Source organism: Acinonyx jubatus, chromosome B3, assembly GCF_027475565.1.
Source record: "Acinonyx jubatus isolate Ajub_Pintada_27869175 chromosome B3, VMU_Ajub_asm_v1.0, whole genome shotgun sequence".
NCBI classification, from domain to species: Eukaryota; Metazoa; Chordata; class Mammalia; order Carnivora; family Felidae; genus Acinonyx; species Acinonyx jubatus.
Window position 1 is genome coordinate 114,189,419 of NC_069386.1, and position 15,364 is coordinate 114,204,782.

Below are 15,364 nucleotides of genomic sequence, written 5' to 3' on the forward strand. Positions count from 1 at the left end.
TTTTTGAGTCCATTGAATGTTTTTCCCCCTCCTATACCTATACATGCTTTAAATTTGGTTGTACCTAGAGTGTTAAATTTTTCTTACTTATGTTTTATGCTCTTATTCTAGTTAATTTCATTTTTTTTTTTTTGCCAGAAGATACTGAGTTTTAAGCAGTGTCACAATTCAAAAGCAGTGTCAACTTCAAAACCAGGTTTTGTTTATTTATTTATTCATTTTTGTGAGAGAGAGCATGAGCAGGGAAGGGGGAGAGAGAGGGGGGGACAAAGGATCCCAAGGGGGCTCTGTGCTGACAGCAGTGAGCCTGATGCAGGGCTCGAACTCATGGAATTGTGAGGTCATGACCTAAGCTGAAGTCGGATGCTCAACTGACTGAGCCACCCACGTGCCCCCCAAACCAGGTTTTAAAGTGTTTTCTCCCTCCTGTTTGGTTTCTTAGTTCAAAGATTTGTGTGTGTGTGCGCTTTGTTTCTTTCTCTTACAAAGTTAAAAGATTCAAAAAGTTTATTACATTCGGGTTGTAGAAGTGAATTTTCAGCAAGTGTAGCTATAACTAATGTGATTGAATATGCTTGTGGCAAGTTATTTTAAGCTTTTTTAAAGACACTTTGCTTTCCTTGACGCTAGTAGAACTGGGCCCCCTTTGGACCCTATTCCAAATAGAGATGTTTTGATTTAGTAGTACGTTTTTCAGGGGGCATGGTTTAGTTTTATTTGTTGTGACCATAAATTATGGCATAGTGTTTTCAGTTGAATATTTGATCCTAGCTATTGTTAAAGTAATTGTTATAGTAAACATTGAAAATTCTTTTAGCATTAGGTATTTACACCCTGAATATTACAAGGACACTGTAGGCAGTAATCATAACTCCACTTTAATACATTGTTCAGAGGATGTCTAAACTTTCATCTTAGGGTGTTTCTAAAACTATTTTATTAAGAGAGTAGTATTATGTAGTTCTTTTGCAGAGGACAAAATATGAATAGTGCAATAATAGCAAAAAAAAAAAAAAAAAGTTTTCTGAAGAAGCCAAAGGACATTGTGACTATAAATGGACACTAATAGTTGTGTTTTCTTCTTAGTATTATGCAATAACTAGCTTTTACTTAAAATTAACACCATTAAGTCTTCAGTAGAAGGAAGATAATAAAATGTTTCCTATTTCCCTCCTTCTATTTATTCTCAGTCTTCAATGATTACATTTTGCTTTTATCCAAATCCTTCAGAGTAATTTTAGTACATTTTATGGATTGAATTATTCTCCTTAAATTATATCTGGGTAAATTTTACTCTTATTCTGGTTATCTAAAACTAGAGAAAATGTTTGAAAGTTTCTTAATGAAGTGAATTGACCTGTAAATTGAGTAGTAGTTTGTTACAGTAAAATGGAAATCTTCAATATAAGTTCACAAAGTGTCTTGAGTTGAGTTTTAGAAGTGGTTTTAAATTCCATAACCTCAGTTAACATTGCTGATGTCTGAGAGCCATTAACAGTCACTCATGTAAGTTTTCATTTCTTCCTGCAAGTGGCTTGTTTTATCCTTTATCTAGTGACTGCCTGCCAGTACGGTTTCTCCTTTGTGACAGTGCTGGTTGCAGTTTCCTATTACTGAAATCATAGTTGTCAGGAATAGGCAGAGCATACAGTAGGCTTTGTAGATGGTGGTGACAGAAAGGTGTCCTTGAATTTCTAGATCAGCACTGTCCAGTACAACTTTCTGTGACGATGGAAATGTTCTCAATATTGGTAGCCACTAGGCACATGTAGTTCTTGAGCACTTGCAATGTGGTTTATGGATCTGATAAACTCAATTTTTAATTTTATTTAATTTTAAGTAGCCACGTATGGCTAGTGGCTACCGTGTTAGGGACAGCACATTCTAGATGACCAGGTTTAATGATCATTTGTTCTCACAGGTCACATGTAATTTTTGTGTACATGAGCTTTTATATCACAAGTAACAGCTTTTTCACATTTAAAGGATTTTTCATTATATCTCAGTGAAACTGGAGGGAAAAAAAAGAAAAGAAATATTAGGAGTCCAGTCTGATTTGGAGCCAAAGCCGCAAAACCTAACTTCTTATTTAGTTGCCTAACTTAGAATATCACTGTAGTATGTGAGCTGAAAAATAAGTAGGCGTTCTGTCACTTGTGACTTCTACTTTTTACTGGCGGAAGCTTGCCAGATGGGTGAAATAGTTGTGTTTGTCATTCCTGCAGTAGAAGAAAGTGGCTACATAGAGACAGTTATCCTTTTGAAGGTAGTGCATATATTCCTAATCTAATACCCACCAGTGCAGTCTGAGGAAGGGGTACAGAATGTAAACATTAAAAAGAATACTTTATCAAAATCAACATCCAAATTGATGGAAATGGCTGTTGCTAAGCAGAATTATTATTTGAGAATTAGTAACGTTTTTAAAATGTCAAGAAAACTTGCAGTAGAACTGAAATCTGAATGCAACATTCTTGGATTTGTAATCTTTTTCATAATACTTAATAGAAAAAAAGTGTTTTGAAAGAATGTTTCTGTACTACATTTTGTGTTTATTTATATTTAGTATGCAGATACCCTTTGTCAAAGTCAAAATTATCCCTAAAATATTTAGATCACTAGGAAACCATTGTTTTAAATTCACATAGATAAAGCATCATTTTGCATTTTGTTCTAGAAACTGAAATCAGTCAATTAGAATGGTTTTATAAAATTTTATGTGACTCTATTAAGCCATGGTTGTGTATTTGTCATTGTTGCATATTTGGTTTTAGTTTGTACTTTATCGCTTTTGGATTAAACTATGAATATCTGTACTTGCTGTCTTGCTGATACTTGCTTCGTAATGTTGAGGGGACCTGTGTTGCTGGCTTAGAGTTGAATAAAGTTTCATGGCAGCTCACTACTTCACAGTTAAGATATGTCCATGCTGTCTTGAATTAAACATTTAAAAAGCTGCCAAAGTTATGCCACAGTGCAGCGTGGGATGAATAGCTTCCTTACCTCTGGCATCAAAAATGAAGTATTATCAGTCAGCTAAGCGTCTGACTCTTGTTTTCAGCTCAAGCCATGGACTCTCGGTCACGGGATTGAGCCCCGTGCTGGGCTCTGCACTGACAGTGTGGAGCCTGCTTGGGATTTTCTTTCTCTCTTCCTCTGTCTGCCCCTCTCCCACTCGTGTTTTCTTTCTCTCTGCCTCAAAATAAATATTTAAAAAATGCAGTATTATTGTTTGCTTCTACTGTCCTCTTGACAGTAGGAAAATAATGCCCCATTCCTGTTAGTTGGAACTAACAAATATTGCACTTGTGAAGTTGACTTAATTCAAGAGTGTGTGATTTATTTGTATTTTTTTTTCAAAGTTCTTTTTTTATTTTTTCAAAGTTTTTTTATTCATTTATTTTGTGGGGAGAGAGAATCTCAAGCAGGCTCTGCACTGACAGCTTGGAGCCGGACATGGGGGGCTCAAGCTTACCAACCGTGAGAGCATGGCCAAAATCAAGTTCGAGCTTAACCATCTGAGCCGCCCAGGAGCCCCTAGATGAAGGTTTAAACCAATGGAGATATTAAAATAGGAAATTGAGTTTGAAGAGAAGATGGTGAGGCCAGATATATCAAAAACATTATTTTTAAAGAACCAATTATCTTTAAATAAACAATGTGTATGTCTTGTGTATTCTTTGATGCGCCATATTAACAGTGTATGTATGAAAGCCCTTGGGCTCAAGCAGATAGCTTCCCTTTACGTTTGAGGGTGGGAAGACGGGAGAGGCAGGCTCAGCTGCTATTTACATCTCTGACCTAGGCTCCTATTTGACCTAAGTCTATCTTGATACAGCAGCACAGGCCAGCGAGGAGGCAGTGTCATTTCGCCGTGAACGCAGCACATTTAGGCGCCAGGCAGTACGGCGCCGGCACAATGCAGGGAGTAACCCTACCCCTCCTACATTGCTCATCGGATCACCCCTCAGGTATGGTATTTTAAAATTCCACCAAGCTTAGCATGCATGTAACAGACCTTCTAACCTGTTCTGTCAGTGCCAGGAAAGCATTCAAATTGCTTTTTCTTTTCCCTCCAGTTTCTCCTATAGTTTTAAGCTCTTTGGGCTTTCTCTGCATGTGACCACGAGCCTGCTGCATTCTGCATGCCTTGCGTTGCACTGTTTAGACAAAACGATCAGATTGGGTTAGTCCATTTTAAATAGCAAAATTACTTTAGGGCATCTCTATAAATGTAAATAGAGGCCTTAAGTCAGCTTTTCTTTTTTTTTTCTACTCCCTATTAATATTATTTCAGCATCTTTTCCCCAACATCTTGATCAGTTTAATAGGAACAATTATGGGCTGAGTGGTGAGCTTGTTGAGGAATACAGATAACTGACCTCAGCTTGATAAGCCAGTTTATTTTATTTCACTAAAATATATATTTTGTATTGCTTAAAAATTTGTATCTTTTATTTCATAATCAGTAGAACCTGGTAAATGACATGGGACGAAAATACTCTATGGCAAAGTACGGTCAATTGGATATATATGTATATATTTGTATATATCTGTGTTGAATTTCTCCACTTTTACTAGTGCTGAAGAAAAACATTTTTTGCATTTCCCAATATTCCTAATTAAGAAAACATCTATTTATAATATTGGGAATAGTTTTCCATTAAACTTTTAGTGTTTTATTCTCAAGTATGTCTTACACATCAAAACATTTATGCTTATGCTTTAATACAAATATGGACAAAAATGCCTTACATGTGCTTGCTTAGGCAGTGCACATAAAATACCATATACTCTCATTAATCTCTGTGTTAAAAATCACCATTACCAAATTATTTTCCTACATTTTAATCTGGAATTCAAAAAGAACACTTAGTGAAACAACTCCTGTTGAATACATGGTAGATCAGAAGAGCTGACCCCCTTCCCTTGTTAAAATCCTGTTCTTGAGAGTAACAAAATCTTTCTCTTTACATTTCCCTGGAATTTAAGACTTGCTTATTTTTTCTGGGTTTTACATTACAATCAGGAGCTTCACCTTTTGTGGGTCATGTTCCTAATTAATCCTGCAGTAATACATAATTCTGTAAGAAGTAGTATGGATTAGTTAAACCAACATTGAAAATATGAAAATGGGAAGGCACCAGTTAAAAAAACATTTGGTCTAGAAACCTTTTTCTGAGCACCTTTGCCTTTTATGAACCCTCCCCTTCTGCTCCCTGAATTAACTTCTTTTTGCTGATGGATTTGGGGTCTAGCCCCAACCTGCAGAAAGAGCTCAGCATTTCATTTTACTTTTTGTTTTGTTTTTTCTAACCTTTTCATTTTGCCCCTTTAATAACACTTGCCATAGACCTGTTTGCTTTCTTACTCCATGGTGCTGTTTATTAATCCCTTTTTTTATTTTAACCTTCTTTTTTTGGTCTTTGCAAACCCTTTCATTCTTTGCCACAAATAAGCCTGCTGGATCCCACTTACCAACAAACGCAGACAAATTACTTTTTTCTTTGCCTGGTGGAATATTAAAGAACTGTGTGCTAACTCCAGCCAATCATGTAGAATTCTGTAGGGTTTTAAATACATCACCGTTCAAATGAGGATAATGGCGTGAATCTTACTTGTAAAGCACTCACTTTAGAATTTTTGGCAGGTAATCTTCTAGTAGTCAGTGTGCAGATTTTGTTAAGATTCTAGGATATTTCCAGCATAAACTTTACATGTATCTTAAATAGGTGACTTTATCATGGATGAAATAAGATACAATTTAGCTTAGAGAAATTAAAAACACCAATAGATAAAATCTTTTTTAAATTGCAAAAATATTCAGGTAGAAAATATTGGTGTTAATTCTGTTTGAATTACATAATAATACTCTCATCTTTAAGTAAATATAGGATTGCATGGTCATGGAAAACTTGAAAAACTTGTTTGTCAAAAGGAAATGGAATAGGAGTGACAGTACTTTAATTACAATTACTATATAAGTACCAGTAAAATGTACTAACTTATTTTAAACTTTAATAAATAATTCAAGTAATTGACAGTCAAAAGCAACTTGGGAAATTGTATGTTTTCAAGGATTGTGAGTGAATCGTAAATTTCTTCCTGAAGGGAAAATGCAGATTTTTAAAATAATTGTTAGAATGTCTTGTTTCAGAATTATTTTTAAGTGTCCTTTTCATTAAGTTAGTCTCGTAGGTAGCTTCCATAGGCCCTTGCCAGTTCTCAGTTACTAGAGAGAAAAGCAAAGATTAATATTTAAAAATTTTATAGTACTAGTATTAAGAGTTCCATATTTATCTATTTTTATCAACCCAAATATGGTATCTTTTAGAACTCTGGTTAATGGACTGGAATGAAAAATTAGTTGCATTTGGGGAGGGGACAAAAGCTTTATCTTATTCTTAGATCTTTTTTTTTTTTTTTTTTAAAGTGTTAGAAGATTGAAAGATCTGTAATCAAATAAGGTCATAGTAGTAACAATACATGATTAGAAATTCATAGGGATCATTTTGTGGTACTCAGGAAAATCCACCAAATATTTGTTGTTTGTGTATTGTGTTCAAGGCATTCCTTTGAGTATTCTCTGGAATCTGCAGATTCATAAGAATAATGTGATGATACTCTTAGAGTTTACTTTTTCATCATGGAGACACAAATAAAAATAACCAACGATATAAGGCAGAAGGTGCCAAATTCTAAATAAGTGGTACAGAGGAAAGAAAGACCAAGACCAACTATATTTTTCTGCTATTCCTTATTATTTTTTAAACTTTATTTTTGTATTTTTGAGAGAGGGGGCAAGAGAGCACTAGTGGGGTAGGGGCAAGAGAGAGAATTCCAAGCAGGCTCTGTGTTGACAGATTTGGGGGCTTGAACTCACTAACCGTGACCTGAGCTGACATAAAGAGTTAACCCACTGAGCCACCCAGAGGCCCCTGTTTTTCTGCCATTTAAATTGGAAATGTTAATGGGTAAGATTGCATGTCAGTGATGCTATTGATAGCCAATAGTTAGACCTAAATTTCTATCTTTCCTTTTACTATGTTGTAAAATAGTTGCTACGTTTTCTCAAACTGGTAGTTTTGATAGAGAATTGGTACTCTAAAAAATATTAGCTCCTGTCGGTTATTAGTTAGGTAAAGTACAAACATCCAGGAATAGTTTTCCTACCAACTTCTGTAAAAATGAGAGGTTTTTTGGTTGTTGAAGGATTTTCAAAACAGGAATTCAAGGGACATAAACATTTATGATTAGCTTTTGATGTTCAAAACCTTGACAGCCACATAGATTTTCACTAGTTTCTTTTGTTTCTTTATTCTGGAATCGATTTTCATGCATTGCCTAATACTTTGGAAACCTTTTTGTATATATGGGTATGTTGAGGATTATTGTATTCTCAAATGTGTTCACATTAAAATACACCTAACTGCCATATAGCACCTTTGTTTTTGACTTTAAGTAAAAACAAAAAAGGACAGAAAGATTTGTTGAGTACATATTGTATAAAATTCTTCTGTCTTCCAATTCAGAATCAGAAGGGACATAGTACTTGAACTACTTAAAACACCTTTTTTGTCAGAATTTTCTCCCTTGTAAGATTTGGTCATTTTGGTAAGCTTTGTAAATAACTTTGGATTTTGAGGAAGAGTAACAGACTTATTATATATGTATGGAAAATACAACGATGTTTGATTCCATTAATTCCAAGATCATCTCTCGATTTATGTCAATTGTACAAACATCTACTCCAAAGGAGTTATTAAACGAATACCTTTATAGTTACAGCTTAAAAAAATAATGCAAGTAAGCATCAACAAGTCAACATTGTGTGGACTTGGTTTTTTCATGTGTTCCACACATTCCTCTGCTCTATTTAGAGTGTACACTTTTTGTTGGCTCTAAAAGAAGCCTGAACTATGAATGTTCCAGGTAGTAATGGTTAGTAGGACTTTCTGTGGTGGTAGAAAGATCTATGTAATTAACACTGTCCAGTGTGGTGGACACTAACTACTAGCTTTTGCCCACTCCGGTAGCTCTTCACTACGGCAGCCACTAGCTACTTGATGTGGCTCTTGAGCACTTGCAATGAGCTTGGTGGAACTGTGGAACTAAAATTTTAGTGTAGATAGTCACATGTGGTTACTTTATCAGACAGTGTGATTCCAAAGTGTATTCTGTTGCCATAACCACAGGCTTCAGCAGCATAAGCAGTGTTTTCTACTTAGTCTTTTATTACATGGTTACTTTAAATTGCAGCTTTCTTCACTGTCCATAAAGATGAGTTTATTTTATAGGCATCAGAGAAATCATTGCATTGAATTCAGAACATTAGAAAGAAGTTGGTACTCAAAAAAATGATAAAATAACTGAATAAGGCCATCCTATGCAGCAGTCTTGTTGTTGTTGTTTACTCAAAGGTCTAATTTAATAACAATGCAGTTACTTTGAACATCATGTAGAGAATGACATATAATAATTATACTCAAAATATTTTCATGAGTTTCATTGATTTAAATTTGAGTATTAAGCACATTAAAATTCATAGTATTTTAAACATCTAAAATATAAAATGAGTTAAGAATATAATAGTTTCTTAATTATAGATAATGTTTAGATATTTAGATTTGATAGTTTTAATAAATGGCAAGTCTATAACAAAATACTAATAATATATTAACAGAATTCTGTAAGATTTAAAAAAGACTGTAATATCCCTTGAGAAATTACAGGTTTCCAAAATATTTTTAAGATTTTCTAAAATGATGGGCCCTTGTTAATGAAATGATGAAATGGGTTGGAGAAGGTAATAACATGTATACAGAGCCTGTGTGGCTTTATTTAAAAAATATGCAGGCTTTTCATAGAAAAAATACTTTATAAATTAATCATACTTGCAGCATCCCAGCAGTCATTTGTATTTCACTCGGTTGAGTCGATGTTTGTTATTCCATTTCTCTTGTGATTTTCTTTTGATTGAAAATTGTCACCTTGGTAGCATTTGATAAGGATTCTTTGGTTTTCAGGTGCATAGAAACTTTGTTTTATTGTGAATTCGAGATGCCAGAATATTTGAAAGAACAATTCTAGAATTATAAAGGTTATAAAGAAAAGTGCATATTTAAACTGACAAAGAGGATTTATCTCTTGGGGACCAGCTACAACCCCCATATATAGTTAATGTGCTTGTTTTTCTTTGCTGCTTTCTTTTTCCTTACACTAGAATTTTGTTGGCTTGGGGTGGGGAAAAGTCACAGATTGGTTAGTTTACATATACATTAAATGTTTGCTGTGTTCATCACAATGACTCAGTTTTCTAAGGACCAGAAGATTTAAGACAGCAGTGTAATCTGTATATGTTGCAAAGTTTGTTAGCTTTCTTAGGTTACATTGAAAAAATCAGGTTACATTTTGAAATCCATTTTCTATATTGACTTCATTCTAGCTGTTGTTTTTTTCTTTTCTTCCCTGTAATGTCTCCCCAATCCATGTTTTTTCCTAGCCTTCAAGATGGTCAGCAAGGCCAGCAGTCCACAGCCCAGGTCAAAGTCCAGTCCCGCCCCCCTTCCCAGGCTGCAGTGCTCAGTGCTAGTGCCTCCTTGCTGGTGAGAAATGGGAGTGTCCACTTAGAAGCATCACATGACAATGCATCTGCTGTAGGCGGCAGCAGTTTGCACGATGAACTTGGTATGCAGGCCTTATGTAATCTTGGTGATACAAAACTGTAATACAGCAGATGATGGGTAACAATGATTGCAATTTCTGTGAGACAGCTTCATTTGGAACTATGCATAAGAGCACTTTTTTATAGGATTTGTCCTATGTGTGAGGAAAATTTGACTTGCTTTCCCTTTTTGGTTTCTCTCAACTTTTACTGTTTTGTTTTGTTTTGTTTTGTTGTTTTTAGCATATTATTGGTAGATAGTTAAAAGTATTAATGTTCATGCTTTAGTGTTCTCTTAAAATGATTCAGGCAGTCCTGTTACTCGTTGGCACTTGTACTCTGTGGGGAAATGCTGATTTTTTGAAAAATGATTTTGATTAAATCTTAAATTCTTTGAATTTGCTGAATGTGCTGCAGGAAGGGCAAAAATACTTTCTGATGGTCTGTTGCTATGGAATCTTTCTTTTGGGTATTCTATATTTCATTTCAGTGTCTGTCACCTGAGATAGACTTACGTAATCCTAAATGCAGTACTCTGAGGACACCATGGCTCTACACTAATATCAATAAATTCATCAAGTTTTTTCTTTTTCCTGTTAATATACCTATAAATATTAATATAAGTTATTAAGTAGTTTATTCTCAGAAGGGTGGTGTAGTTTAAAACCTCAGTAATGCATAGCCACTCAGATACCTCTTTTGTACTTTACAGACAGTATTTCATATTATACTTTGTATGTAAAATATATACAAAGTATATAAAATATAGAGTATTTTATTCTTTAGTTTCTATTTCTCTGTAAATCCATCTTGTGTTCAGAATGTAGATTAGTAACAAGAAAATGAAAAACAATGAAGAGAATTTTGTTATTAAAAAATACACAATTGAAAGCACCACATTTGCTCCCAGTGATTTTGTTTTGTTATAGCTGTGTTTCATTTATAGAGATGATAATCCACTTGGCACTTTGGCTAGAAGGATGTGTGGTATAAGGTGCCCGAATTAGATATAATAACGTTTCATATGCCATTTGTTGACATTTCCCATTTTGTAAAATCCTTAGTTATAGAAAGTTAACTATTAGACAAGCATATTGATGAAAATAATTATCCTTAGCAAATCTTACAGAAACCTGAAAATGGTCATCTAAGATATTTATAACATTGGCATATATAGTGATTTCTAAATAAAAAGAGAAGGCAATAAAACATTTTAATTTCAGAGTGCTTTTGCTTTTGAGTTTACAATTTGAAGAAGCAAGGGAGTTTATTAGGAGGGTCCTCAATTTGGTTACTTGCTTTGAATTAGAATGGTGATACTTTTTTAGTTACAAATAATACTCAGTTGATATCTTTTTATCGCTATTTCTCTCAGGTTCACTCAAAGTCCTTTGAACAGAGGATTTGTCAATTTGTGCATATGAAATTACAGTGGCCATCACCGTTGCCCATTCGGTTTGTGGTAGCAGCTTTGTGAAAATAAAAGGCATAATTTTGACCCATTTTGGATTTTTAGACTTTTGCCAAATCAAACATAAAATGATGCAGTAGATGACTTTTCTCTATAAAACCTAATTTGCCCAAAAACTTGCTAAGAAAGCCTTAATGGTAAAATCCCATTCTGAATCCACTTGCAGATTATTGAAAATATGTACATATGAACTCACTGGACAGTTCTAAAGGTAAAGTCTGGAGTGACTTTAGCATCTGTGGGTGAATATTCAGGATGTTGTCTTGAAATTTGGATTTTTTTTCTTATCTGCCTTCTAATAGCTAGTCACTGGCCTGTGGGACCTGGCTGCGGCCAAATTGAATGTATTGTGATAATTAGCACAAAACAGGCAATCAGTGGATAGTGTATACCTGTTCCATAGCATATAAAGTTGGCCAAAAAAGATCCTGAAAATGAGCTACAGTTGAACTTAAAGGTATTGGTGGAGATACTGATTTTTATAATATATTCCACTAGAATATTTTTGTTACATAGTTTAATTTTCTTCATGATTATAATTAACAGTGGTAAGATAACTTTGGGTAAATGAATTTGGGTCCTGTATACTCAAATATGTTAAAGTGAGTCATGATATTCCCTAAAAATATGAAATATTTAGAAAGGATTGTTTCCTTCCAAATTTAGCTTCTTCGGTTGAAAATTTTTTAATGTACGATATTTACATATGAAAATGTGTACACATAATGCATTTATATAAAACACTCGTACAAGCATACATATACATTCATACATATGTATGTTTGAGTGCATATAAATGTTTGCCTATGTACACATATATACGTGATACTTGGTTTACTTTAAACAGAGGAACAGCCTTTTTGGATTAAAGGAAACTTGCAGTCAGGCATTGTTTAATTCTAAGCCTAGGTAGTTTTCCTTAACTGTTTTCTACATCTTTACTTTGTGGTATCATACTAGATAACCACAACTATAAACGACAGCCGTAAACCCATAAACCCATTATTTCTCTGTTGAATTTTAACTAGCGTGTCAGGGTTACCAGGTAACATTAGACATGGTGGAAAAATTCACTGAAGGTGGTATTTTAAGGATTTTATTAGTGGCTTTTTCAGCAGAAGAAAATGTATTTTCATCATAGGTACTCAGCAGGCATAATTGTTAATCACATTTAATTTTAAAGGCTGAATTGTAAGTATATGATTTAGAACCTAGTTGGAAAAATTTGGATGGTTTTCTTTCTTATTTATAGATTTCACCTCCATGCAAACTTAGTTAAAAAAAAAAAAAGATTCCAATGATGTGACAGATAAGTTTTAAAGTTAGCATCTTTAAAAAGGCAGTTAGTGTCTAAGAATTTCTCAAATCCTTCAGTGTAACATACCACTTTTTTTTTTTAACCACATCTTAAGAGTTAAAGTACCTCCTCACCAGTCTTCTGGGGGACTCCTTTCTTTGCAGTTGGTTTCCTACTATATTCTGAATTAAATTGCAGTTACACTAAATAAAATAAGCTGTGCTTAGTGCCCAGATAAGTCACACGAGGGACTCTGAATTCACATAGCCTTAAAGTTCTATTTTTTTTTAATCTATCAAGCTTTTTCTATAAAACTTGGCAATCACTTCTCAGTTTTATGCTAAACTCAGCTTTCTCTTGTAAATTTAGACTAATAAATCGATGTAGTGATGCCTTTCTAGTTGATAGTTAAATGCTTAATATGTGGCACATCTCAGAGGAAACGTTCTAGATAAGGCCTGGTAAAACAGGAAAATTTACGTGTGTTTTTTTTCTGTGTGTGAAATTAGTGGTGGTCGTTGGTGGAGATATGCTTTGAAAAATTATATGTAATAGTACATAAAACTTTCATGTAAAAAATAAGAAATGAGGAAAAGTTTGTATCTATGTTTAAAATGTAAATATGAAATATATAAAAATCATAGGTGATATTCCTCTGACAGATATGTTTTCTTAATTTCATTAATGCATTCGAGGTTTAAAAAGTGATGACTGAACTTTTCTGAGGCTTTCTTTTATTTCATTGCTATGCAAGGATTGACAAAGAAGGTATTCTTTGAGATAATCTGCTTTACTACAGAATTTATTAGCTTGAAAATGTGGTCAGCTCTAGAAAAAGACTTAAATCTGCCAGTACCCTACCCTCCCTATTGGCCTTTTTATTAAGCGGCTTATAGCAGCTATGCGTTGTTAAACAGAAATATGATTTGGAGGCTTTAAAATTTTTTACTCTAAAAAGCGGGGCTCAGATGATCTATAATACTTTCATGATTTTTATTAGAGTTAGTCTTGGTGTTTAAAAAGGGTTATATGTATTATGCATTTTGTTATATGTTATATGTCTTATGTTGTATGCCTTAACATTTTGTGCTACATTACAGATACTTTTTCTTACTATACAGAGATCAGAGGGCTATGGGACCTTGGAGTTTATACGTCAGTGCCCTATGTTACGGCAGATCATTTTCATTCATCTAAACAAAAAGTTATGTTCTTTTTGCAGCGGCCTTGATCTTTTATTGATATTTTTGAATACAAAAAAAGCTGCATTTTGTTTTTTATTGAGGGGAGTGCGACACAAAATATATACAAATGAAAGCAAAATGTTTATTTTTATTGAAGCAATAAAGATCCTTTATTATTATCTAAAAGGAAGAAGTGTGAAGTTTGGGGATATTTTCTTCATTTTGATAAATTAGAATGTATTTTTCTCATTCTTGTAACAGAAATACAAGTTTAGAAATATTAGAAACTATAATGAAAATTAAGTGATCTGTAATTTTATCACTTAGAGATACTCAATTTTGAAATTTTATAATTTTTTCCTCCCTGTCTTTTTTAATGCACACATTTTGTATACTTTCCTGAAACGGAATTGGGATCATGGTGGGTGACTTGGTGCTACTGTATGAGTTTTGTATCTTGCTTTTTTCACTTAGCATGTATGTTATTTATCCATGTTATTAATTGTTCTTTAACTTGTTTGTAAGTGATGGCATAATATTTTATCTCTGAAATCTCCATGAAAGGGAGTAGGATGTAGTGGACTCCATAGTCAGACTTCATGTCTTCCAGTCCACACTCTACTGCTTATGAGCTGTGTGGCCTTGGGCAAGTTACTTTGTCCCTGTGCGTCAGTTCCCTAATTTATCAAATTAATAACAGTATCAACTTCATAGGTCTATAGTGAGGATCATATCTATTAAAATGTGCAAAGCAATTAGAACAGTGCCTGGCAATGATAAGTCAATTACATAAATAATCATTGCTATCATCATTATTAACGTTATTATGTAATTATAGTTTATTTAAACTACGTTTAAGTTAAACTTCATTAATATATGCATTAGCTGAAATATAGGTTGGGTTCTTCAATGGAGGACACCCTCCTCCCCCAGCCCCTCACCAATCAGTGACTAAAATAAAAGAGAAGTTTACCTGTCTCTCTAACAGTCTCACAGGAGCTATCCCTAGCAGGGGGGTTGGTTCTGTTATCTTCCATGTGTGGCTTCCCTGCTGGTCCATAGTGGCTGCTCCACTTGTTGTCAACAAATGTCATTTGTCTGAAAAGCAGGAAGGGGGAGGGGTGTTGCTAAAAAGTAAGGACAGTTAGTCTTTATCTTTCAGATTGCAACTTGAGAAATGTGCCTGTCACTTTTCCCACTTCCCTTGGGCCCATACATAGTCACATGGCAATTTCTAACTGCAAGAGAGGTTAGGAAATGTCTCTAATTAGGTGAACATAGGCTCAGCTGAAATTCAATGAGGGGAAGGTCCTATTAATACAAGGAATAAGGAAAGGATGAATACTGGAGGTCAGTCATCAGTCTTTGCTACATTAAGCACTTCACATCAATAAGATAAAGATCAGTAACTAGAAAAGTTGAAATACTAGTTGAAATACAGTCACATCAGGGAAATACAAATCAAAACCACACTCAGATATCACCTCACGCCAGTCAGAGTGGCCAAAATGAACAAATCAGGAGACTATAGATGCTGGAGAGGATGTGGAGAAACGGGAACCCTCTTGCACTGTTGGTGGGAATGCAAATTGGTGCAGCCGCTCTGGAAAGCAGTGTGGAGGTTCCTCAGAAAATTAAAAATAGACCTACCCTATGACCCAGCAATAGCACTGCTAGGAATTTCCCCAAGGGATACAGGAGTACTGATGCATAGGGGCACTTGTACCCCAATGTTTATAGCAGCACTC

The 15,364-nt window shown here is 34.3% G+C and overlaps 1 protein-coding gene across 11 annotated transcripts in view; it reads left to right on the forward strand.

Annotated features, from left to right (window-relative positions):
• Positions 1-15,364, forward strand: part of PCNX1 (pecanex 1) — a 178,366-nt gene that overhangs the window by 71,626 nt on the left and 91,376 nt on the right. For 8 of the 11 annotated variants that reach the window (XM_053224632.1, XM_053224629.1, XM_053224627.1 and 5 more), the window contains 2 exons: positions 3,839-3,971; positions 9,503-9,687. The exons of 2 other annotated variants lie outside the window; for them this stretch is intronic. In XM_053224632.1, the coding sequence (XP_053080607.1) occupies positions 3,839-3,971; positions 9,503-9,687 (318 nt within the window). The remainder of the gene's footprint in view (positions 1-3,838; positions 3,972-9,502; positions 9,688-15,364) is intronic. One more of the 11 variants, XM_027066060.2, reaches the window with a different exon arrangement.